Source organism: Dama dama, chromosome 12 (assembly GCF_033118175.1).
Source record: "Dama dama isolate Ldn47 chromosome 12, ASM3311817v1, whole genome shotgun sequence".
NCBI lineage: Eukaryota > Metazoa > Chordata > Mammalia > Artiodactyla > Cervidae > Dama > Dama dama.
In genome coordinates this window covers 17852223-17878060 of record NC_083692.1, presented here as the reverse complement: position 1 = coordinate 17878060, position 25838 = coordinate 17852223, and the positions used below count along the sequence as shown (strand labels likewise).

Genomic DNA, 25838 nt, shown 5'->3' with positions numbered 1-25838 from the left:
CTCCAGAAGATGTTTAAGATAAAAAAAATCAAATTCATATTTACACCACTGCCTGGCTGGAAAGTTGAGACTTTTTTTTTTAACAGTCCTCATTAATGAGAAAACTCTTAAAAGAAATAAAAATGGCTCAAATCAGTAAGCTGTCAGCAAGAGAATCAAGGAGTCTTGGTTTTCAGTAAAGTACAGTGTCCCCACTAGACATCTTAATCCACAAGGCTAGGTTCAGACAGGGAGCCATGCCACAAGGAGAAAGTGGCTGAGAAAAGGGGTTTCCAGGCACACCTACCAGAGCCAAACATCACAAACACTTTCTGGACAGGGACCAAAGCTTCCTCATTGTCAAGGAATCTGAGAACTATGCCAGTGTCTGTGTAGTGGAGACAGAAACACATCAGGTGTTCCTTTCCCATCAGACCAGAGTGACAACAAAAATCATTTCCTTTTAACCCCGTAAGAGCTCTTCTTAATCCTGGGATTCAATAACAGGAACTTCCTTCTATAACAACAACTTAATACCTGCCTTACATAGGAAGTCCATGAGATTGTTCGGCAACTAGTCAAGAACAGGTTTTACAGCCAATGTGTCAGCTAGTCTCTCCTCTCAATTAACATAGCTGCAACAAATCTACCCCAAATTCAGTATAGCCAAACACAAAGAACAGCGCTTAACATGTCTAAAGAAGACAGAGATTGTTTCATAAAAACAATAACCTGCAGGATATAACCAAATAGCACAGAGGTTTCTAGCTGGAAAATTTTGACAACTGTTCAACTGCTGACATGAAAAAAACTTTACTCACTGATTCCAACAAGGCATGTCTGCTGACCTTCAGGGTGACTTTAGAATGTGGTCTTTTCATATGCACCTGCCGAAGCTCTCGATGGAAAAAGTTCACCTTGTCCTGAAAGGTCTCGGAGCCTCCTGAGGAGCAGCAAGATCCAACGTGATTACAGTCTCTTTACAAGACCCCTGTGCAGGCCACCCCTACACCCTCATGCACTCAGGGTATCTGGGGTCACTGCCTTCCCCATCAGACTCCCTGTCCAACCTCACCTATGTTCTTATGGAGCGAGCGGATAAACGTGGCCGCTAAGATGTTTCTCTCCTTACAGCTGAGCTCCACCGGAGGCTGAATGCCGTCATCCACCACAAGGGTGAGCAGCTTATGGACAGGGTCAGGGCCAAGGTATGAAAACTAACAAAAGGGAAAAAAAAAGAAAGAGTTACTCTATGAAGCCCTTAAATCCACCAAAAACCCTTCACATCCCTTCCCTTCTGCATCAACCAACAAATACAAGTTAAGCCTATTTTCTCCAAGTAAGTACCTACCAGGAGTACACGTCCTTGTTTTTCACTTCAGGTAGGGGTCGGGGGTGCAGCTCAGCGGTAGAGCACATGCATTGCATGTATGAGGCCTGGGTTTCATCCCCGGAACCTCCAGGCATTGATTCCATTTTGAGGCTTTGTCCTCTACCACTGTGCCAGTGGTAAAGAACCCGCCTGCCAATGCAGGAGACACAAAAGATGTGGGCTTGATCCCTGGCCTGGGATGATCCCCTGGATAAGGAAATGGCAACCCACTCCAGTAGTCTTGCCTGGAAAAGTTCATGGACAGAGGAGCCAGGTGGGCTACAGTCCATGGGGTCACAAAGAGTCAGACACGACTGAATGACTGAGTATGCTCTATGAATCAGATTTTATTTTAAACTTGAGTCACAGAGACCACCTGTAAGGATCACAGGCAAGGTAAGTAAGGATCACAGGTAATACTATAGACTTTCAAACATAAAATATAAGAAGTATGAAAGCCATAAGGATATGTAAAACAGCAAATGAATACCTGAATAGGTTGGGCAAACTGGCTGGAAGAAAATGATTTGCCAGTAGATTTCAAAAGCTCAGAAAAGTTAAAAAAAAAAAAACAACTTTTTTTTAAATGGATGAGACTACTGGTGCTGAAACAGTTAGTTTTGGCACATTAGGAAGCCAAGTTCAGGTCAGAGCTCCAATACCCTCTCCATTAGCTTAGTCTTAGGGGCAAGAGAAAGTTGTTGAAGTATTCTGACTTCTACTAACTACTGTTTCTGTAGGCATGTGTCTTCCTACAACTATAGCCTTCATGAGGAGGTAGCATCTGCTTCTTTATTTGGCAATGAATCCTGTGTGCACAATGAGAATTTCCAGAAACACCAAAAGCCCTTCTAGGAAAAAATAAAAGGTTGGAGGCTGAAGCCTGTTCTACACGAACCGGATGTAAGGTTCAACTTACTTTGGTTCCAGGGCACACCCTGAAGGTGTAAAGGCGCCAGGGAATGATTTTCAGGTAGAACTCCTTCACTGAGAATTGCTGTAGAACCAACATAAAGAAAATGAAATGAATGATTAAGAGGTTCTGTTTGGGTATTGTATTTCAAATACCTGTCCCCATCTGTATGTTCCATGATAGCCCTTTTCCTCTCTAAACAAGGAGGATAATTTAGTCAGGACTGAAATCAAATAGAAAACATCAATTCCACCTTAAAACAGGCAAATTTAAACTATTGTTGTCACATTGCAATTTCACAAAGATATCTCATAACCTTAATACTCAGGTCTTAGTTCAGTTCAGTTCAGTTCAGTCACTCAGTTGTATCCGACTCTTTGCGACCCCATAAACTGCAGCACGCCATTTCCAAATATCTGAGATCAGGTTTTCACTTTACAAGTATAGAACATTTCACAATCAACATTTCATTTCACAACAACATTTCACTAGAAACGATCAGACTCTCCTCCTGCTTAGCCAGATACTTCTCAGAGAGATTTCTTCCAAATCAGTGGACAGGGAACACCAGTGGCCCCTGCCCACTGCTTTATCCCTATTAGAATGCCACCAAGGATGCGCTGGGGATGATGGTGTGGGGGGGTGGGAGGAATCGCATACAAAAGAGTTCACAAAAACCCTATAGGTATAAGAATAAAAAGAAGTCTCTTGTCATTTACAAAAAAAGGAAAAGACAATGCAGTAACTTTTTAATCTAAAAAGACCCCTCTGTTATCTGAACAAATAGTAGGTCAGGTTTTTTTCTTGATTTTTTAAAAAAATTCTTCATTAAAAAACATTTCAAACACATACTAAAGAAAACAGTACAATGAATTATCACCAGCTTCAACAATAATCAACTCATAGCCAATCTCATTTCATCTCTACCTTACCATTTCCCTCATTGCCATTCTCCAGGACAAATGAAGGCTAGATGTTTAAATGATGAATGGTACACAGTGAAGTGTTCTGAAGTAGAACAGAATTAGAACTCAGTTTTCGCTATGAGATTAAAGGAATGTAATGGGATGGTTCGCGTCTCGTTTTTCTGACGTCTGTATGAATAAGCAAAATACAAATACTAAAAAAGAAACTCCCTAACACAAAGCGTCTCTCAGCTCAGGGGCCTTGGGAAGTTCACCTCCCTTGTCTCTGCCAAAATTTCTCTATTCTAACCCTGTACCCCGATGATGACATCTCTTGTGGTTTCACAAATCACAGCATGAAAGATCAAATTGTTCCCAAACGGCACAAAGGGCCAACAGTAATTTTTACACTAGTGAGAAATTATTAATGGTTAAAAGTAGCTTTCTTTAAAACTCTAGAGCCATGCCTTGAAAAATCTTCCCAGGAGCGATCAAACAGCAGAATGCCCCAGGTGCTCGAAAGTACCAAAGCACAGACTCTCAGGACAGAGGTGTAATCCAGTCCAAACCAGAAAGAGGCAGGAGAAGAGGAGGTACGGCCTTTTGCTCAATGGGAAGCCATCTCTTAGTATCCCTGAACCACAAGGTGATGATCGCACCCTGATTCTCAGACCATTGCTGGGTGGGTTTTGTTACCAAATATGAGCAGGCTTGGGCAGGGGGCAAGGGCGGGGGGGGGGGTGCCAACCTTTGGTGACACGTAGCAGTACACCTTCTTCGGTTTCTTCACCTTCTCAGGGGTGTGACACTCAGAGGATGAGTCTTCATCTTCCTCCTCCAGAGCTGTGGAGGGCCGGCGCTGGGCAGAGCTCGTGTGCATGGGTGGAAGGTGCCACGGCGTGCTGGTGCAGTTGGCAGCATTATACAGATAAGCTTCAAAATAAATGCTCACTCCTGAGGTGGACACATTGCGTTCAACGATATTCCTCTCATTCTCTGAAGTACAACAAGGAATAAGGTTTAAAGTGCAACACAGGAGAGGAAACTGCCCATCACTAGACCTTCAGTACACAGGTCTCTAAACCAAGTTTCGGCTCAAATACCAAATGTTTGGGGTGGAGGGGTTGGTCAGATGACTGCGGATGTGCAAAGGACAAGTGGCTTGGGAAGAAGACTAATTCACAGCTCTCCTCTCAACTCACCACTTAGGACAATGATGTCAAATTCACCATTGTTGATTGGCTGGTTTTGGTATGAGATGCAGGCATGGAAGCAGCCTCGAGAATGCAAGGTGAGCCGCAGGAACACCTGGCAGGTCTGCCGGTTGGACGTCACTGACTTCTCAAATGAGACACCGGTACTCTCCTCTTCTGGAGGACCAAGCTACAGGGGGAAAACGAAGCCGTCACCAATCACACATAATTTTCCCTGCTTGTGCAGAAATTTACAAAGAACTTTCCTACCTTGAGCTAATCTAAGTCTCAGAAGGCCGGAACCACGGTCAAGGAGAAGGAGACGGATCAAAGTGACCTAGATGGGAGCCTGCTCACCTCATGAATGGACAGGCTGTAGTTGTGCTCATTTCTCAAGGACGTGGAATTGTTGGTAGGGTTGTCATACTCATCTCGGGGCACTATTTGAAGAGTGTGAGGCTGCCCACAGGTCAACACCAGGGTAGAAAAATGACACACGATTTTGGTCTTGGAAGGAACCACCATTCCTGGAATAAAGACAAGGGAAGGTAACGTCAGAGAGGTGATTTTCAGGGCACAGAGATCTACTCAGTCAGTAAGTCCTAGAAAGCTGGGTGCCCGCCCAATTCCTAGGGATAAACAATACCATTATGAACCAGAGAGAAAGAAGGAAAACAGAGAGATTAACTCAAATGAACTTTGGGAACTCATTTTTACAAATTCCTAACCACTGCAAGCACTAAAAACAATGACAGAATAACTTGGAGGAAACAGAAATGAGAGTTACAGATATAGTGCCTAGAATCCCACTGGGAACCTACAAGTGAAACTGGCCTTAAAAATAAGTGAATACTTGTAAGACAGACTCGAAATATTTAGGAGCAAATCTAACAAAACCTGTGGAAGTCTTGTATACTGAAAACTACAAAATGCTGATTAAAGAAATAAGTTCAAAGGCATACCATGTTTATGAATTCAGAGACTCAACATAGTAAAGATGTCAATTCTCCCCAAATGATATTAGGTTTAACACAGTTCTTTTTGTTTGTTGTTTGTTTCTAGGTTTAACACAGTTCTTATCAAAATCTCAGAAAGATTTTTTGGTAAATTTAGACAGTATTATTCTAAAATTTATATAGGCGGGCGGCCGAGGTGGTTTTGCTGGAGCGCCGGGCGGTGGGGCCCCGGCGATGGAAGATGGTGAAGCTCGGCAAGAAATACTTCGTGTACTGCCTGGCCAAGGAGGACATGGCAGCTCACGTCGGCGCTTCCCGGACCCCCCAGGAAGTGATGGAGTATTACATAAGCATGTACATCCATGGAAACTTGAGGAAGGCCTGCATCCCCAACGCCATTCCCAACCAGGTGACCGATCACACCTGCCCCAGTGGGGGCCCCCTCTCTCCCAGCCTCATCACCCCCCTTGACTCCCCTAGACATCTGGGTGGCCGAGCAGCAGCCGGTGGGCTACATGCCGCTGCGGGACGACTACGAGATCGAGTACAACCAGGACGCCAAGACGCTCATCAGCGGGCTCTCAGTCAACTACGACTACGACGACGACGACGACGACGACGTGGAGATCGAGCTGAAGCGCGCGCACGTGAACATGTACGTGCGCAAGCTCCGCGAGTGGCAGCCGCGCAAGAACATCGCGCGCGACTACAACCTGGTGCCCACCTTCCTGGGCAAGGACGAGGAGGAGAAGGAGCGGGCGGCGCGGCGCAAGGTCACCGAGGAGAAGGAGCTGTGGCCGACGCTGCGGCCGCTCTATCAGTTCATGTCGTGCAAGGGGCTCGACAACCTGCTCGAGAACATGCACAAGAAGATGCTGCGTGCCAAGATCTGCGAGCTGCAGCGCTACTGGCGCAATGATCTTGGCATCACCAAGATGGAGGAGCCGGCCGAGTACGAGGCGGCGGCGGCGGCGGCGGCGCGGGCCGCCAAGCGCGGCCAGGAGGACGGCCGGGATGGCGAGTTTGTGGCCGTCGAGCTCCTGTCAGACCGTGCGGAGGCGCTGTGCAGCTCGCTGAACCTGAGCCCCATGCGCTACGTGATCGTGAAGACCATCATCATCAAGGACCACCTGCAGAAGGGCCAGGGCATCCCCTCCAAGAGCCGCCTGCCCAGCTACCTGGACAAAATCCTCAAGAAGAGGATCCTGAACTTCCTCACCGAGAGCAGGTGGATATCCAGGTACGCCTCCTGAAGCCCGCCGCCCGGAGCGCCCGGGATGGACGGATAGACCAACAGCGAAGAGGAAAAAAAAAAAAAGGCTTTGTGAGCCAAAACGAAACGGGGTGGGGAAAGGAAATGCTTTTCCGCGCCACCCCCCCACCCCGCATTGTTGCTTTTTTTTTTTTTAAATCGAGTTCTTTTTTTAGGGTATCAGTTCTTTTCACTGGTCATCTGAAGAAGCAACAGTCGGATCAAGGAGCAGACAAAACACATGTATATAACTGAATCCCTAAACGTAGTACTTTAAGATGATGATTTGCCTTTAAGTGTTCAGTTTGGACCATATGATGATGAGATTAGGAAGTTTTCTTTTTTGTTTCTTCTCAGTGGTACAGGACTGTGAGATGCGCAGAGAGGAGCCCTTCCCTGCCGGCTGAGCTCTGCCGCGGCCCTCGGTGTTGGGCAGGTGGCACTTTAGGCGGAGGGCGCCAGGCCGGGCAGGAGAGGAGGACGGGGAAGGGCAGGACGGGCATCCGTAGGGACTTGCCGGGAGGATCTGGTGTTGAACAGTTTGGTCAAGCTGAGCTTCCCCACGACGGCTGGCAGCGGCACTTGGAGCCCGTAGCCCCCCAAGTCCAGCCGCTGGGAGCTTACCTGGGGCGGGGAGCGGGGACGCGGGGCCCAGCAGACTGGCAGAACAGGGAGCCTCCTCCCCTGGGGCTGCTTCTTGCTGCGCTTAGAATTTGGCCCTGCGTTTGACTTGGAAGAACTCATTTTAAATGAAGTTCACCGAGAGTTGAGAGTTCTGGGTTTTGGGTCAGCTCCTTCCAGGGTTCTCACCCCAGTGGCAAGCCCCTCTTTCTCTGAGACTGGCCACGTGTCTTGTCTTGTGTGGCGTCAGGCGCTGGGCTAGGCGAGAGGGACCCCTGTGGCCTCGAGGCCCGGGCACTGCTTCTCTGGGCCGCCGTTTTGAGCCAGACTCTGGCGTGGCTCTGCTCAGCCCGGTTCAGAGAGGCTCTCAGGGGTGCCCCTTCGTGACGGGCATGGTGCCTTCATGCAGGAACCTGAGGAGTCATGTGTCTTCCAGCTGCCCAGGGCATTCGTGTCCAAGGCCATGCTGTAGGGTCCGTGGAGTGGCCAGACCCCAGGGTCGTCCTTGGGCGCATCCTGCCTTTCATCCCTCATAATTAGCAGATTGTTTACCTCCCAGAATGTTTGGTCCTGAAGTTACATTAAAGTGAAGGTATTTGAGAGAGAAAAGGAAAAAAAAAAAAAAAAACCTCATTATTTCCAAGGACGGCTTAATTATGGTGCCTTTTCCTTTCACATCCTTCTGTCTGTCCCCTAGGGTGAATTTCATTATTAAATATACACTTCAAGTATATTGGGGGCTTCCCTGGTGACTCAGATGGTAAAGAACCCAGCTGCAATGCAGGAGACCTGGGTTCAATCCCTGGGTCGGGAAGATCTCCTGGAGAAGGGAATGGCAACCCATTCCAGTATTCTTGCCTTGGAGAACCCCCACGGACAGAGGAGCCTTGGCGGGCCACCGTCCACGGAGTGGCAGTGTTGGACGTGACTGAGTGCCTGACGCTCAAACACATGGTCCGTGGCTTTAGTTGTAAACCGCGTCGCAAGCTGGCAGAGCACCACTCCCTGCGACATGACCGCAAGCCCGGGACCTCTCTCTCTGACCATAAAGCAGCAGGCGGTGGTGTCTCTCCCGAGTGTCGCCTCCCGCTGTCGCCCGCAGGGTAACCACGGCCGACGAGAGTGCGGACACGGGTCTGCGCCGGGCAGAGGTGTAGACGGTGCTACGTCCTTCCAGGGGTTCTGAGCCAGGGTTCCTGGATCAGCAGCGCAGCGCCCCCGGGGGGAACCCGCTGGCCTTTCAGGGACTTGGGCCCGCCCAGGCCTCAGACACATGGGGCGGGGCCTCGCAGGTCACTGGGACGCGGGCTGAAGTCTGAGATCTACCGGCTTTAGCCGCTCCATTGTCACCGATTTTCTACAACAGGTTCCTAGTTTGGTGAGGTTTTAAATTTAAGTCTTATTTTTATACAAAATGATTGACAGACTTTCACTAAGCTTGAGAAGCAAAAGCTCCCTGTAAAATGTGCGTGGACCCCACCAAGAGCTGTCAAACGATAAGTTCCGTGCTTAAGCAGGTTTTCAGTGTGTGTGTCTTTTCTCGATGGTATGAAGAATTTATTTAGGCTTGACTGTTTTAAAACACCATTAATGAATGCATAATTTATGTTAAAAGTGTGAACCCTTTGCTACAAGGGAAAAGTAGTTTTATGATTGGTTGCCTCTTGCCCCATCAACTCCAGCTATTACTGTCACATTAGTCCCGCCCCTACTGTTTGCTTGGAGCCTTTAAATTTCTATATTTAATTCTTATGATAAATGAGTCACCATAATCCCATGGAATTAGGTCTTTTCAAAACTTAAACTCTCTCGAGTCACAGAAGATAATCAGCTGTTCAGAATGATGCTCTGGATGGCCAGCATTCCAAGAATGTATTCAGACCTAAACTCTGCCTACCGCCTCTTTTTTCCCCTTTTACACATTAAACAGGTTGAGAACCAAAAAAATAAAATGTATATAGAAAGGTAAAAGTTCTAGAAGAGCTAAAACAATTCTAAAAGAGAAAAGTGGAAAGAGTCAAGTTTAACCCAATTTCAAGACTTATTACACAGCTACATCATTAAGACTCTGGTATTGGTGGAAGGATAGACACATAGACCAATGGAACAGAATGAGAACCCAGAAATAGATCACCACAAATATGCCCAATAGATCCCTGACAAAGGTGCAAAACCAATGTAATAGGGGAAAGATAGCCTTTCCAATAAATGATGCTGGAGCAACTGGACATTTATAAGAAAAAAAAATACTGACCTAAATTACAAAAGTTAACTAAAAATGGATTACAATCTTAAATACTGAAACTGGAAAATTTTACAAAAAAAAAAAAAAAACTCAACAAAACACAGGAGAATATCTTCAGAACCTCGGACTAGTCAAAGAGTTCTCAGATACCAAAACATGATCCATAAAATGAAAAATTAATAAATTGACTTTATCAAAATTAAAAGTCTTTTTCTGTGAGAGACCCCATTAAGGGGATGAAAAGAAAAGCTAAAGATTGAGAGAAAATGTTTGCAAACCACATCTGTAACAAAGGACTTAAAGAACTCTCAAAACTCAATAGTAAAAAACAAAAAATCCCATTAGAAAACGGACAAAAGACATTTCATCGAAAAGGACACACAGATTGCAAATAAGCACATGAAAAGATGTTCGACACTGTTAACCACTAGGGACATGCAGACTAAAACCACTATTCATAATGACCACAAACTGGAAAACAACCCAGATGTTCTTTAACTGCTGAAAGATTAAATCAAGTATGTTATACTCACACCAGGCAATAATGCCACCCAGCAATAAATTTTTAAACCATTAAATTGTGTATTTTAAATGAATGAATTATAAAGCATGCGAATTAAATTTCAATAAAGGCATCATTTAAAAAGCAAAGGAGAAAAAAGGAAGGAAGGAAGGAATGGAGGGAGGGAGGAAAAAAAAAAAACCTACCAGGCTGAAAAATCTTGTAGTAGGGACTATAGGCCACGTTTAATCCACCAAGCTTCACTGAGATTTCATACCGCCCAGCTTTGCGCACAGTGAAGGCCACCTTGACCACATTGGAACTGGGCTCCTGGAGGACTTCCTGGGTCACTGGAATTTCCACTGCTAGCTCAACATGAGAGATGTGGACTCTTAGTCCCACGGGCCGGTGTGCAGGGAAGGGCTGCCCGTTCTTATAGAATAACTGTGGTGGGGAGAAGAGGGACACCCATTGGTAAGCAGGGGGACAACAGCATTTCCTGTGCAACTTGAGAGAATGTGGGGTGGGAGGGGGTGGCTGGTAAATCCCCACACCCAGCTAATCCTACAGTCCTGCTCACACAAGGAGAAAGAAATTCTCTCCATGCTTCGAAGAAAACCATTAAATCATAGACAAATTCTTAACCACTTCAGACGAAGGGGGTGAAATATACCATTGAATCCACTTCAACTTGACGCTTAATGAACCATAGAGGCCGCCTCCCCTGTCTTACTCGCCCTTTTTTCTTACATTTATCACTGCTAGCTCAAACATAAAGGGAAGTCAGTGGGAATCCCTGGCACTGAGTGAACAAAAGCTCTAGGCAAGGCTGGGGGTTTCGGACTATGAAACCAAGAGGAAGGCTGCAGTGCAGAAGTCACCGCGGAGGCAGCAAACTTTCTGCAAAAGGCCAGAGAGTTAATACTGTTAGTTAGCAGGTCATACATAGTTACTCAACTGTGATTAACGTCTCAAATGTGACAGCATCTACAGGCAGTACAGGAGGATGAATGGGTGTGACTGTGTCCCAATAAGCCTTATTTATAGAAGCAGCAAGTGAGCTTGATTTAACCCTTGGGCCATGGTTTGCCAACCCCTAATCTACAATACCTACCCTCTTCAGTAACATTTTTCTCATTTTGAAAATGTAACATTAAGGTTTATACTTCTTCTAAGCTTAGCACCCATTAAAGCCAAATGATAGAAAAATTGACTCTCAGATGTTAACAATTCCCAAGTTCCAGGGCAGGGGTAGAGCGGGGGAGTTGAAAAACAAGGGAAAATATTAACAGTCCAGGCCAGACCGGACTGGGCTCTGGAAGGCAACTGACTCAGAAACCCCAGTGCGTACAGAGACAGAAACATTCCCTTACATGCACTCGGAAGGCCATGCTGTGGCCCACCTCATAGGGGTCCTTCCAATCCCAGGAGACTTTGCAAGACCGGGGATCCAGGTAATTTCCCCGCACGTAGTCATATATAGTCCGGTCCCCTCGGCGCTCACGGTCCTCATTCTGGAGGAAGCTGACTACACGTGCGGCAAGCTCAAAGAGGAACTTAATTGTGAAGAAGAATGCAACCACAGACACTGTGATGCCACCTATGTGAGAGAGAGAACACACACCACCTGCCAGTTACACATGACAGCTTCTCGTTACGGAACAGGCCAGCCATCTGTCAGGGGAGAAGTCCAAAGACCCACTCTACCGGGTCACCACCTCTGTGGGTGAAGATGGGAACTTCCTTCCATACCAGGGTCAGAAACGAAGGTCCTTGGGCCAAATTCCACCCACTGCCTGTTTCTGCAAATAAAATTCTACTGAAACACAGCCCCACCCACTCATTTACTATTGTCTAGGGCTGGTTTTGCCCTAAAACCACAGAGTTCAGCAGTGGTGATACAGAGTGTATGGCCTGGGAAGCTGAAAATGTTTACTCTTTGGCCCTTCACAGCAGAAGTCTGCCAAGCCTTGTTCTATACCATGGACCGTATACAATGCCTGCCCTCAAGCTCCCTGCTGAGACCCTGACAAGAGGAGTAAAAAGAATGTGTGTTCTGCTCTCTCCAGTTGGAAGCCCTCCCCTTCCTTGTCCCCTTGGCAAAAGCCCCACCCCCCCGGCCCCGCCCCAAACCCCACCACAGTTAGGGGTTCCTTCTTCTGGGCTCCCTCAAACTCCTGTACATTCATTCATCTACTCAACATTTCTCCCCCTTTGTGTTACGAACTTCATGGAGGCAGATTTTTGCCTTATTTGACTTTGACTCGACAGGAAACAGTGTCTGGCACCGGCTATAATTACTCAATAAATATTTCTCAAATGAATGAATTCCGCTGCTAACTCTGTGAAGGTACATTCTGGCATGATTGGAAATATTTCTAAGTCTCTTTTCAAGGACAAAGAGGGAGGCAGAAAAGGATATAAGCAACCCTAACCAAAAAAATGAGAGAGGGCTCTCTCTGTGACGTACCAATAACGTAAAACATCAGGTCCCTTCAGTGCCAACAGACAGCCGAGGATCACAGCTGCAGCTGCAAAAGAAAACTTGTTTAGTTTTCCCTGACTCTTCCCTGCAGCCATCTCAGGGAGAGACAAAGCAGAGCATGTGGCTTGAGCCAACCATCTCTGGCCTTCCTGTCCCTGCTCTCTCTTTAGCTTGACAGGTGCCCTACAACATTGCAGAGAAACAGACTGCATCATTGCCCCAAAAGATTTCCAATCTACTGACCACCCTAGGAATACCACAAACAGCCACTTCTAATTACGAAATGCAGTAACATGCCTTTCATCTTCCTGGATCCAGGGCCCCAAGACAGTTTCCCTCCCCCATGCAAAGTAGTGCTAATTAACACAAGCAAAGAGGATAATGGAGTCACTTTCCCCTTACATTTGCCTTCTGGAAGTAATTCATCTAAATAGAAATAGTTATATAAAATGTGGATTTTTTTTTTTAAGCAAGGATTATTATCATCATGTTGGCATTATGTAATTAAAATGAACTCTGGGTCATCTCAATAATAAGCAGTGGGCATGTAAGAGAAGCTGGCTTTTTTTTTTTTTTTTTTTTTTTTGCTGTTACCAATCAGACAAACTAATGGGCCTTGTGAAAGATGAGCCCAGCAGAGGCCAAGGAGAGGAACCAGAGGAGGAGACTGGACTTCTCATCCCAAGTGATGTCTGCCAAGGTCAGAACAATTCAGACAGGGGCCAGAGTCTGAGGGGAAACTTTCACTATTAGTAGACTTATTTCCAGAGTAAGACTTCAATCTTATTACTCATTTGAACCACCCAAGGTACTGCCAAGGAAAAATGCAATGCACACTGACATTCCTATCTCATCACTGAGTTCTGACCTTAGCACAGGCTATACTGTGCTCTCCAATTCACAATGCACTAAAGTCATTCTTTCAAGTCAATAGATATTAAGGTTATTGATGTGATCTCAAGCCAGCACCTTTAATCAGCACTAATATATAATTTAGAGACAAGACATATGAAAACTTCTATGCTCAGATTTGCGAGGAACCAAATCACTTTTTTTTAAACAGCTTGTGCTTTGATGTCTAACTGTGCTGAAAAAATTTAAGAGAAAGAGTGGCTGAAAATGGCCATTAGATCCTTTGATAACAATATATCCAGTGGAAGCCATAGGGAGTAGGTAATCTGAGGAGTGACCATGTCAAGTTTCTTAGAAATCCCTATTGAGACTGCTGTCTCAAGTCCTACCAGAAAAGAAATCCATACAGGGAACATTAGCACTATCAATACACATGGCTTACACTGCTCTCCAAAGGGTCTATAGAGACAATATACTAACTCAAAATTTGAGATCACAACTAGTGAGTCTCCTTCGCAAACAAGTATCTCATCTCCTAGGCTGAAAAGCTGCTATCATCTCTCCAAAAGCATCTGTCTGTGCCTTACAGGATGTACTAGGTGACCTGGTAGAATCAGAACCAGCAGTTTAATTGTCTCAGACACTCCCTCATTTGGATGTCATTCAATCTGATCCTGGATGTGAACATTTAGTCCTCAGCAAAGTTACAGCACTCAGTAGAAAATGAAGTATATGTAGGTGATGCTACGGACTTGTGTCTTAAGTCTCTTACTCCTTGGAGGAATAAAAGCAACGCTAAATTTATGGCACACGTCATGAGGGCTGGGGAAATTCCTATGTACTATCTCTCTGACAACTACAACAACATTTCTGTGAGAGGCAGCTGACAAGCAGTAAGTCAGAGCCCAGAGACCAACTGTATGACCTATCTAAGCTTCAGAGTTCTCACTGCTGTAGAAAGAGTTGAGGTTTAATAATTCCTAGGGTACATCTCCTTTAGTGTGATAGGACTTCAATATAACTCTCCACAACTATCAAGACTCTTAAAAAGTATAGCAAAAAGAACAAATGCAGAGGATGAGGGCATAACTAGACTAAAGCTAGACTACCTGGGTTCAAATCCATTCTCTGCCACTCACAACTTATTTAATCTCTCTATAATTTGCCAGTTTCCTTATCTATCAAATGGGGCTAATATCTGTGTGTACTTCATTGGGGTACTGTGGGGATGAAAAGGATTAATATGTGTAAAGGGTTAATACGTGTAAACAACCTAGAATGGGGCCAGTGAGTTCTCAGTTTTAAAACTATTACTATAACTGTTATCAATGGTAATAGCAGCATCACTACTTCTTTGCTTCAGAGCCAATAAGAAACTGAGGGAACCTCTCTATAGGGTCACACTTCATTCAACAAGAAACGCATCAGAACTACAAAAAGAAAGGCTTCCTTAAGCCTTCCTAACCATATTTAAAACATTTGCCTACACTGGCATTCTTTATACTCTTCTAATTTCATGTTTGAAAATTTTTATAATCAAGAGTTAAAAAAAATTGTACTAAAATAATTCATCCAACAAATATTGAGTACCTACTCCATATGCCAGATACTGGGGGGATGGTATTATACAACAGCCATAGTCTCAGTCCTCATGGCTGATACTAATAAACTTGACTTTGTTAAGACCTTGTCATCTTCTCCCGACTCACTTACTGCTCAACCAAATCATCGCCAGTGATCTAGATCACCTACATCTTTTCCAATATGTCAATTCTACTTTTCTATTCCAATTTCCTCTGTTATTTAAAACTCAGCATACCAATTTTCTTTTTAATTCTCTTCTCCATGAAGCCACCTTGTGACCAGGGAATTAGCTATCAATTCATCACTCATTAATGTGATCTTTATGAACTATCCCACTTCTCTACAACACCATTCCAAAAAACCCCCCAACAATACTTTACCCAGCTCTCAATTTTGCCCATGGTCACATTCTAAACTTGCCTTCTGCATCTTCTCTCTTTCTGGATGCTGTCACAAAGCCTCCATGCCTTTGGGTACAGGGTTTCCCTTTAGTGTGACCCCTCAAATCACTTTTATTCCAGATTCACTTCTTCTGTGGCAGTTTCTGTCCTCTTACTGTACCTGTGGTGTGCTCTCTGCCCCATCTCTCCTCCCGTCCCACCTCACAGTAGTAAACCCATAACTTGCAACCCCCGTTATTGAGTCATTACCACAAGCCAACAGTGTACTAAGTGTTTCACAAGTTAGCCTAAATAATTGTCACCAATACAACTTGGTAAAATGAGCATTATTATTCTCATTTTACAGACTTAAAAAAAAAAAAAAAAAAAGCTAGGGTTGGAAAAGTCGACTTGCTGAACATCTCCCAGCAGGATAAGTGACTCAAGCCCATGTCTAACTCTGAAGCCCAATGTTCTTAACCTCATATAACTGTGAACCATGAAAAAAGAGTGGAGTCATACGAATAGTGAAGTATTTGGGGGGAGAAAAGATTTAAGAAAACAGGTAAAAGAAAGTATGAAAAACATTACCCAATCTTACCAAGGCTAAAATTAGAAAGACAAATGTTTATGGCCTCCTTTTTAATCTTTTGAAATAAAAAATAAAGCATTACAAAGGAAAATGGAATGCAGTACCGATTATCTAATGCAGAAATACCACTTGCTTACTAAAAGATCCCGGGCAAGCTGCTTAATACTACAGCACTTTGGCTCACATTATCTACAAAAGAGGGAAAGGGGAAATACTTGAAGCTATTTGTCTCAGGGGAATGTTAGAAAGTTGACTGACACGCATATTCTAAAACTCTTTGCCTTTTTTTAGTACAAAGATTTATAATTACAGTATCAAATAAATTTTAGCCCTAACATTGAAGATCCGTGTGAAAAAGTCAATTCCCAGAAATGGAGAACTGATTTCTTCATACTTGAATCTGCCCTGCTGGGAGCAAAGTCAATTCTAATTGCAATTGTGCACGTCGATGCTAGCTGGCCCTTGCTGAGAGAACTCAGAAACTGGTCATTGAGTCCATATTCTACATCCTAATAACAAGTGAACCTTAACTAGTCTATCACCTTACCTTTAAACGAGGGCCCATGTTCTAAGAACCAAGGGGAGCACGTCTATTCACCAAAGCAGGTACCTTTCGGCCACTTTCACCTTGTCTTCCAACTTCCACATGAAAAAACAGCTGCAAGGTCAACAGAAAGTGTCTGTCCATCAGATCTTCAGGAAAGGTGTGTCACACAAGCAGAGGGTCAATGTTTCTGGAATGAACTGCATGAATTCCAGGGGAGAGAAACATAATCCCCAAATATATCATCCCTGGACCTCTTTCTAATGCAGGGTGCAGTCAGCTGTAGAAGGGTGCATCGGGTCTGCTGTCTTAGGATCCTATCCTACAAAGAAAAAAAAAAAGAGTCAATGGGATAGGTTTTTATTTCTCAAAGAGAACTCCCAGCAAACAACAAAGAAGAGGTACAGAATAGGCAGTGGAAACCCTGTGGCACTAAAAATAACCAAAGGCAGGTGAACTCTGACCAAGTTTTTCCCAATTAAAATCACGAGAAAAGCCAAGAGGTGATCTCCCCACCTTAGCTGGTCACTTCCCAGAAAGGAGCTCTGGCACTTCAGTTGATTCTAACCCTTTAGCAGAAGCAAACCAGAGCACAGAGTTAATAGTGAGTCTCCTCCCAACCACACAACCAGTTTCACTTTAATGAGACTGGGAACAAAATGAAGAGAAATGAAAGGAGATGATACATGGGGCTGGGTTGCAGGGGGCCTTATATACCAGGAATTAGGAACCAAGGTATCACTCAGCTGGAAAGGGAAAACCACCCAAGAGCTTGAAAACCTAATAATCCAACTAAAAAGTAAATTAAAAAAAAAAAAAACCTGATCAGTCAGCCTATATACAGTTTGTTCCCTTTGTGCCCATGTATGCATTTCCAAGACAGGGTTAAACAATATTGACTTTATCTTTAATACTGACTTTATCTTTAAAATTTTAGTAAAATTTGCTACTAAGAGTGAGGGGAAATTTTCTGTGAACATTCAAGATAAAGACACTGAGTAATAAAGTTGAGTAAAGTCAATCTTTACTGACCAAAGATATTCATGAACTAAATGTAGCAGAAAGAGGGTTCTAGCAAGAACAGCCACCGTACAAGAAACTACTGATACTAAGTGAAAAGAGACAGTCCCTTTCCACATGGCAGAAGCTGTCCTCAGGCCTTCACATGTATTAACTCACAACCCGCAGACATAGACACAATGATCTCTATTTTACAGATGAGGAAACTGAGGCATTTTCTCAAGGAACTTTCTCAAGATTACCACAGAGCATAGTAGACTTGAGTCAAGCCCAGACAACCTGGACTCAGAGGCCATGCTTTGGATGACCACTCTACTGCCTTTCTACAATGGGAAACTAAGAAACAAACTAAAAAAATGCTAATAAGAGCAAAAGAACAGAATGCGTGAAAGCTACCAGATCAAATAAGTTGGCGAACTTTTATAATTAAAAATAAATAAGCATGTGTTATTATTTTAAAATATGGTGATAGACTTGCCAAGTACATCAGCCAAAACCTGGGTCAACTAGCAATTGGAACCAGTTTAAACGAGCCACAAACAAGAATTACATAAACTATAAGAGATCCATCAGAATGTAATATAAGCATTAAAAAAATGACACTTTTAAGGAATAACAACACAGTGAATCACTCACAAAATGTTAAATGAAAAAGCAAACACAAAATTATTTACATTTACATTGTTAAAATATTACATTATATAAAGAAGACTGGAAAGAGCAACATAAAAATGTTCATAGTAGTCATCTCTTGGTGTCTGGAATTACAGACATTTTTTTTTCTAACTGTACCTTTTAGTGTTTTCCAAATTCTTTTTTTTTTTTTTGCTCTCACCATGTGGCATGTGGGATGGATTGAATCCGTGCCCCCGGCAGTGGAAGCAGAGTCCTAACCACTGGACTACCAGGGAAGTCCCCCAAATTCTTAATGACAGGAAGACATATAAGAAGTTTCTATTTCTGAACAAATACTCTTTGGTTTTTTGTTTTTTTCTAAAAAAGGGAGAGAACACGCAAGAGATCTTTATTTTTCAACCAAGGAAACAGTATTTTAAAACTAGTTAAATATAATAGAATGTACTGAACTTTTATTTTTACGCATAACGATCTCAGTGGGTCTCCAACCCTATGATCAGCTATTTGATTATTAAATCCAGTAACTCCTAGATCTAACATCATCTTTATGGTGCCCCACCATGAACTGCCACACCTACCCCTGTTCCCCATGCTTCAGCACTTCTAGTGAGCTTCAAGACTCAACTCAAGCCCCCACCCCCTTTCCTGGTTCAATTCCTAAGACCCTCTGAGGACTCCCCACACAGGCAGAACCAATCACTTCCTCCTTTGTGATACTCCCATGCTGAAGATACCTCTACTGAAGCATTTATTAGTCTGTATTATAATTATTTGTTTATTCAGTAGTCTCTCCTAATGAACTGTACACTCCCTGAGGACACTTACTGGGTCTTACTCATCTTTGCCTCCCAGTGACTAACATGGTGTTCAAAGTCATCGCAGAGTCCATACTTTTACAAGTTCCCCAGGTGATTCCTATGCGTCTTAAAATTCAGGAAGCATGGCCTCGACTCTAGAGCAGCCAGCCTGAGAAGGCACCTACTATTCTGCACCTCTCTGAGGTTCACAGGTGATGCTGACGCTGCTGGTCTGCAAACCATGCTTTCAGGAGCAGCAAGGGTCTACAGCAGGAGGAGTTGGCAAACTACAGCCTGCAGGCCGAATCCAGACAGCCACTGGGTTTTGTTTAAAAAAGAAAAAAAAGTTTTGTCAAAAAGAATGAATGCAGCCAAGTTCCTTTGTTTACATTCTATCTTTGACTGCCTTTGAACTACAACACAGAGTTGAGTAGTTGCAGCAGAGATGTATGGTCTACAAAGCTTTCCTATCTGACTGACTGTCTACAGAAAAAGTTTACCCATTTCTGGTACAGATGACTTAGTTTTAAAGTTACATAAATGTATAGTACTAATAAACTCATTTTTATGTATCAAAAAAACCCACAAAAATCACGTTCCAGTTCTACTGTCCGCTCTTAAGAAAACAGCTATAAAACTGGCAATTTTATGCAAATGTGTCTCCTGGCTAATTTCAACTATCATTTAAAAGTTTTATGCCTTCCATACCCCAAACAGGCATTTTATACAACCATTTCCGAAAGTATGTGCTTCATACAATCATGCTTAGATTTCATCAAGGCTACAATTTCCTAAAACCAACGAGTACCTCAGGGACCAAATACTATATCTGGATTTCTAAAATTACTGCCATACATACTGACTCTGTTGCTACTTTTAAAGTGCTGTTCTAAAAAGCTGAGATCTACTGTATAGCACAGGGAGCTCTATACTCAGGACTCAGTAATGACCTACAAGGGAAAAAATCTAAAAACAGTGGATAGATGTACATGTATAACTGATCCACTCTGCCGTACACCTGAAACTAACACAACATTGTAAATCAACTATAATCCAATAAAAAATTCATTAAAAAAAAAAAGTATGTGAACGTCCACTTCAGAATTCAGGTACATAAAGGGATAAAGGGATACGCAGCACATAGGAGTACCAAATAACAACCACCGAGTCCCACAGAACGAGTCAGGACAAGATAAAGATGTGTGCTTTTTAAGATGTTAGTCTCCAGCATTTTCTACACAGAGAAAGTGCCAACCTCAAGTCCACGGAAGTCGAATAAAAAAACACAAATCATTCAATTAGCCAAAGGCCCACAAGTTAGAGTGGCCCAATTGAGGATGTTCCAAGACATAAAGTGCACTATCAGACACTTGAGATTGTTAGTTTACCTTTTCCTTTGCTTAAATTTCACCCTTGGTTTATTCTCCCCACTCCTAAATCCCACCATAAAAGACCACCCTCCCCCGTCAAGTTTATACTCTTGAGATATTTATACAGTTGTATATTCCTGCGACCTTGGCTCAGCCAAGTTATAGTTTTCATTTGTATTCTTTCCTCATCCATCAGCCCCTCCAGTCTCTTAATCATTCCTGTGGGTCTTCTGTGAACTCTCTCCAGCTGCTCCCCAGCGATCTGGTAATGAGGTGCCTCCAAATGACTGCAGCCCTCCAGGAACAGCCTCGTTAGTCAGAACAGAGTGAGCTCACCCTCCTCGGTTCCATGACATAATACTCCCAAGCAGACGGTCCCCCAAAACAGAAAGCTAGGATGCTGCTGTGTTAGACTATAACCCATTCCACGCTTCCTAGATCTGGGCAACGGGGCCTGCCAGAATGTGGTAGGAGACAGAGGATAAATGGACACATTTCCACTTGCATCCAGCTAGAGGATGAGGTGGATGGGGAGAAAAAAGTACTCTCATGTTATAACAAACTCATTTAGATAACAAAATAGAATGCAAAATATGCATGAGTTTCTAAAGATAAAACATGGACATGAACATGGACATGTTCAAAACATTCATATGCTTTGTGTCACTGAGGCAGAAAGGCTACTTCAGGCTCTGTTCCCAGCCCCTAAAGGGTTACACACCCACTATCCTCTACCATTAGAGGTACCAGAGCTGAAAATTTTGAAAAGCACTACAACCCCCATTCAACTACTGGTATACTACCCCATTACCACTCATTTCATATACTCACATTTTATTTTTTCTATCTTCTTCCATCCCTAGACATCTGTATTTTCTCTTAGCTTAAATGCAGTTTTAGCAAATTCACTACTGACATCTTTCAGTTCAGTTCAGTCTAGTCACTCAGTCGTATCTGACTCTTCATGACCCCACGGAGTGCAGCACACCAGGCCTCCCTGTCCATCACCAACTCCCAGAGTTTACTCAAACTCACGTCCATTGAATCGGTGATGTCATCCAACCATCTCATCCTCTGTTGTCCCCTTCTCCACCTGCCCTCAATCTTTCCCAGCATCAGGATCTTTTCAAATGAGTTAGCTCTTCGCATTAGGTGGCCAAAGCACTGGAGTTTCAGCTTCAACGTCAGTCCTTCCAATCAACACCCAGGACTGATCTCCTTTAGGATGAACTGGTTGGATCTCCTTGCAGTCCAAGGGATTCTCAAAAGTCTTCTCCAACACCACAGTTCAAAAGCATCAATTCTTTGGCGCTCAGCTTTCTCTACAGTCCAACTCTCACATCCATACTGGAAAAACCATAGCCTTGACTAGCCGGACCTGTGTTGGCAAACTAACATCTTTAGGTTCTTCTGTATCATTCATTCTTCATTCATTTTTTTTTTTTTAATACTGTGTGCTAAAAGCTAAGGTCACAAGGACAAGTAAGACAGTCTTTTCTTTTCTTTTTCTTTCCTGGTGGTCCAGTGGTTAGGACTTTCACTGCTGTGGCCCTGGGTTCAATCTTCAGTCAGGGAACTAAGATTTCGCAAGCCATGTGGCTTGGCCAAAAAAATTCTTTTTTCTATTTTGTAGTTTTAAAATAACATGTAAAAAAATAAAATAACATGTATGTTGAAAAACATTTTAAAAATTGCAAATGTGTAAAGTTAAATGTTAAAAATTCTCCTCATTTCCCTTCCAATGCAGGTGTCACAAGCAAATACCAGTAAAAACCATTTTAACAACTTTATTGATATATAATCCAAATATCTTACAATTCACCTATTTAAAGTGTACACTTCATTGTTTTTTTAGTAAATTCACAGGGATGTGCAACCATTACCACAATCTAATTTAAGGACATTTTTTTATCTCTCCAAAGAAATTCAGTACTCATCAGCTTCCCATCACCACCTCTACCCCCTCCCAACCCTACGCAGCAACTACTAATCCACTTCCTCTCTAAAGGGTTTTTTTTTTTTTTGCCTTTTCTTGGACATATCATATAAATGGAATCATATAATATGTTGTCTTTTGTGTCTGGCTTTTTTCACTTAGCATGTATTTGAGGGTCATCCATGTTGTAGCATGTATAAGTACTCCATTCCTTTTTATTGCTAAATAGTATTCCATTGTATTAATACTGCATGTTGCATTTATCCAATCATTAATCACTATTAGCAATTTAATACCCTTCATGTATTTGTTCAGATTTGCCTGGTTTTAAGTCCCTACAGGCCTAGATGAGTGACTCTGGGTAAATTATAATCTCTCCAAGCTTGGTTCAGTTTCCTCAGCAGTAAAATTTGGATAACAAAGGAATCTACGTAATAGAGTGTCATGACTACTATCACAGTAATTATTTGTTGAGCACTCAGTATGTGCTAGGCACTTTAGATATCTAACTGATACATGATTTATACACTAGGGAATTAAGGTTAGGAGAAGTTACGTAAACTCCCAAGGTTACCCCTAAGAAAGTGATGGAGGTAAATAGAATCACAGGCTGCCTGGAAAGCCTGCACTGTTAACTGTTAAAATCATGGAATAGCAAAGCACTTATCAAGAACCTTGCAAAGAGAATGTTTAGTAAACGATAATTGCTATAACTATAAAAAAGTGGGAAAAGATTAGCAACTGACTCATTGTCTAAAGACACCAACCCCACAAACTTCCCTGGTGGTCCAGTGGGTAAAACTCCATGTTCCCGGTGCAGAGGGCTCTTGTTCCATCCCTAGTCTGGAAACTAGATCCGGCATGTCGCAACAAACACCCAGAGAAGCCGAATGAATGAATGAATGAATGAATGAATAAAATTTAAAAAGATAGCATCTTAAAAAAACAAAAGACACCTGTCATTCTCATTTTGGCATATTTCCTTCCAGTCTTAAAGGAATATTTCAAACATACCAAAAATCCAGAAGATAATAGACAATGATGGTTCTGTTGATGTCTTTTTAAGAACACAAAACTTAGTAGATTAGGTGGTTCTAGCGCCAATACTCTTAGATATTTTTCCCCATGCTTATTTTTCCTTAAATTACTAGTCATACCACATCATTTTCCATCTTTTAAAAATCCCATCTTGAGCATTTCCCCAGCATATAAATTATGCTACATGATTTCTCATGTTACATATATTATACTGTATGGGTGAAACAAGATTGATCAATTCCTCATTGCTGAGCATTTACGCTCTATCTCAGCAACATTATCATTACACATTGATCTTTCTTCAAGTATCTGATAATTCCCTTTCGGCAAATTCCTAGAAAGGCCAAAAGGTCCGAAAGGTCGGAGACTGTGCTTCTCATTAAGGTTCTTTACACTTCCCTGCTAAGTAATTCCGATGAATGGGAAATGGAAGGAGGCCGAGGTTTGTTTTTCCCCCCACCTTTTAGAATGTTTTACTCAAGTATAACACACATACAGAAAAGTGCACCTATGCATGCAGCTCACTGGATTTTCATAAACGGAACGGAATACACCACGTACCCAGCACCCAGGTCCTGAAATAGTGCGTTTCCAGCAGCCCCAGCTGCCTCACCCCTCGCCATCACTACCATCTGAGGAGTCTTTAACGCTGGAAAGACCTGCTAATCCGATTATGTCTTTGGAAACTTACTAAAGTAAGTTAATACTACTTCTGTACAACCTAGACAACAAAAACGTGAGCTTAATGTTCACCAGAACACTTAACATCCTGATTCCAAGACAGTCTTTTCTCAACCTCCATTAACCCTGTGTGGGAGACAGATAATACAATGTAGCGAGTGCACAAAAGAGGAAAAAAACAATGTGTGGAAGGCAAAGGAAGGAGAGAGGTAATCTTGCCTGAGTGGGGAAGTCTTCCCAGGTGTGGTAATGGGGCTGTTACCTAACAATGAGTAGGCCATTTGCAAGGCTTTGGAAAAAACCAACAACAACAACAACCAGTATCCTAGGTGGAAGGACAGCCTAAGTAAAAGTACTAAGTCAAGAGAAAGTGATGAAAAGCATTACGAAAGCAAAGTGTTTAGAAAACCATGGGGCTAAACCAGGGTGCCTGATACTAAGTACAGCACAGTGCAGTGGTCAAGAGCATGAATTTTACAATTAAGTGATCCTGAACAAGCTATTTAGCTTCTCTTCTGTTGCCTTGGGTATAACATGGAGATGCACTGAGAACAGGAAGGAATTCAGCTGCCCTCGGGGAGCAAGACTTGGAACATAAGGGAAGGGAAGGCGGGTTGAAACTGGAAACTAGGCCCAGGTGACCTGGCAAGGCAGGAGAGCCCCAGGGGACATGGCTCAATGTGCTACCCAGGCTTCGGGCCTGCCAGGTTATGACGGCGGTTTGTGCCCAAGCCGGCCAACCCAAACAGATGAGCAAGATGGCAGTGAGTGTACCTGAGGGAATTTGACTCGGCCAAGTTGCACAGCTCTCACTTATAACCTCTCATCAGGAAAGGTGAGAGATCCAGAGAAATCTCATTTTGAACCAATGACAGCAACAACCCAAAACACTAAGTTTTCTGAATTCTTTTTCCAGTATGATGATAAAAACAAGAATCCACCTCTACTGAGGACTTACTACATGCCAGCATTTTGAAGTATTTCATGTATCATCTCATTTAACTCTCACAGCAACCGTGTAAGGTAACCATATTATGATGCCTATTTTATAGTTTAGGAAACGGAGGTACAGACAGCTAAAATAACGTGTCTGTGGTCACTAAGTTGACAAGTGAAAGAACCAGGCAAAGTGATCCCAGAGTCTACCCTCTTATATAGGAATACTGATGCATCAAGAACCTCCAAAAGGGGTAGGGAGGGAGAGACATTCTTGCGATAGGAAGAATGAGAGTTCAGAAGTATTTAATTTGGAATTTTAAAGGAATATGACTTCATTTGATTAGACTCTAAACAACAGCAACAAAGCCACAAGATAAGTTTTTTAACTAAGGGAGTAACAGGGTCACACATTTAAAGAGAAGTAACTCTGGGGGCAATGTGAGACTCTGAAGAGAAAGATCAATGGCTGAGAAACAAGAGGATGCTGTCCAAGGAAACTTCTAGGCACTGGTCATGACGTAGACAGGAAGAGACTAGAGTGTGCTCTGTTTCTGTCAGAAGCAACAAGATCAGTGATCTTCAAAGCAGAAAAGCTCAAGGAGAGCAAGAAGCCAAGGACAAGTCAGGATTTTCTATGCTTGGGAACCTGGATGAGTAATGACAGAGAATGAAGGAGGCAGAGCAGATATGGAGGGAAGGTAATGAGTGCAGAAGTGAACTTAAGTTTAAAACGTCTACAGGATATCCCCCGTCAATGCAGGAGACGGGGGGCTTGATCCCTGGGTCAAGAAGATCCTCTGGAGGAGGAAATGGCAACCCACTCCAGTATTCTTACCTGGAGAATCCCATGGACAGAGGAGCCTGGCGGCCTTTAGTCCATGGGGTCCCAGGGTCGGACATGATTGAGCAACTGAGCAGGCATATAGGCAGAACATATCCAGAGGAGGACATCCACAAGACAAGTGGAAATCAGCATCTGAAGCTAGAGACACCAGGATCCGGAGGGCAGTCAGAAGACATGGGGAATGGAGAAAGACTGCTAGAGG

The 25838-nt window shown here is 43.2% G+C and overlaps 1 protein-coding gene and 1 pseudogene across 10 annotated transcripts in view; one reads left to right on the top strand and one right to left on the bottom strand.

The window, feature by feature from the left end:
• The window catches only part of AREL1 (apoptosis resistant E3 ubiquitin protein ligase 1), a 51431-nt gene that overhangs the window by 15357 nt on the left and 10236 nt on the right, over positions 1-25838 (bottom strand). For 3 of the 10 annotated variants that reach the window (XM_061156626.1, XM_061156625.1, XM_061156624.1), the window contains 10 exons: positions 16379-16697; positions 12409-12469; positions 11312-11538; positions 10145-10382; positions 4720-4889; positions 4372-4552; positions 3918-4165; positions 2271-2348; positions 1055-1196; positions 801-922 (listed from right to left, as the gene is read on the bottom strand). In XM_061156626.1, coding sequence (XP_061012609.1) covers positions 801-922; positions 1055-1196; positions 2271-2348; positions 3918-4165; positions 4372-4552; positions 4720-4889; positions 10145-10382; positions 11312-11538; positions 12409-12424 — 1422 coding nt within the window. In that variant the 5' untranslated portion in view covers positions 12425-12469; positions 16379-16697. The remainder of the gene's footprint in view (positions 1-800; positions 923-1054; positions 1197-2270; positions 2349-3917; positions 4166-4371; positions 4553-4719; positions 4890-10144; positions 10383-11311; positions 11539-12408; positions 12470-16378; positions 16698-25838) is intronic. The other 7 variants (XM_061156628.1, XM_061156627.1, XM_061156632.1 and 4 more) reach the window with 7 other exon arrangements.
• On the top strand, positions 4896-6571 carry LOC133066019 (transcriptional adapter 2-beta-like; annotated as a pseudogene).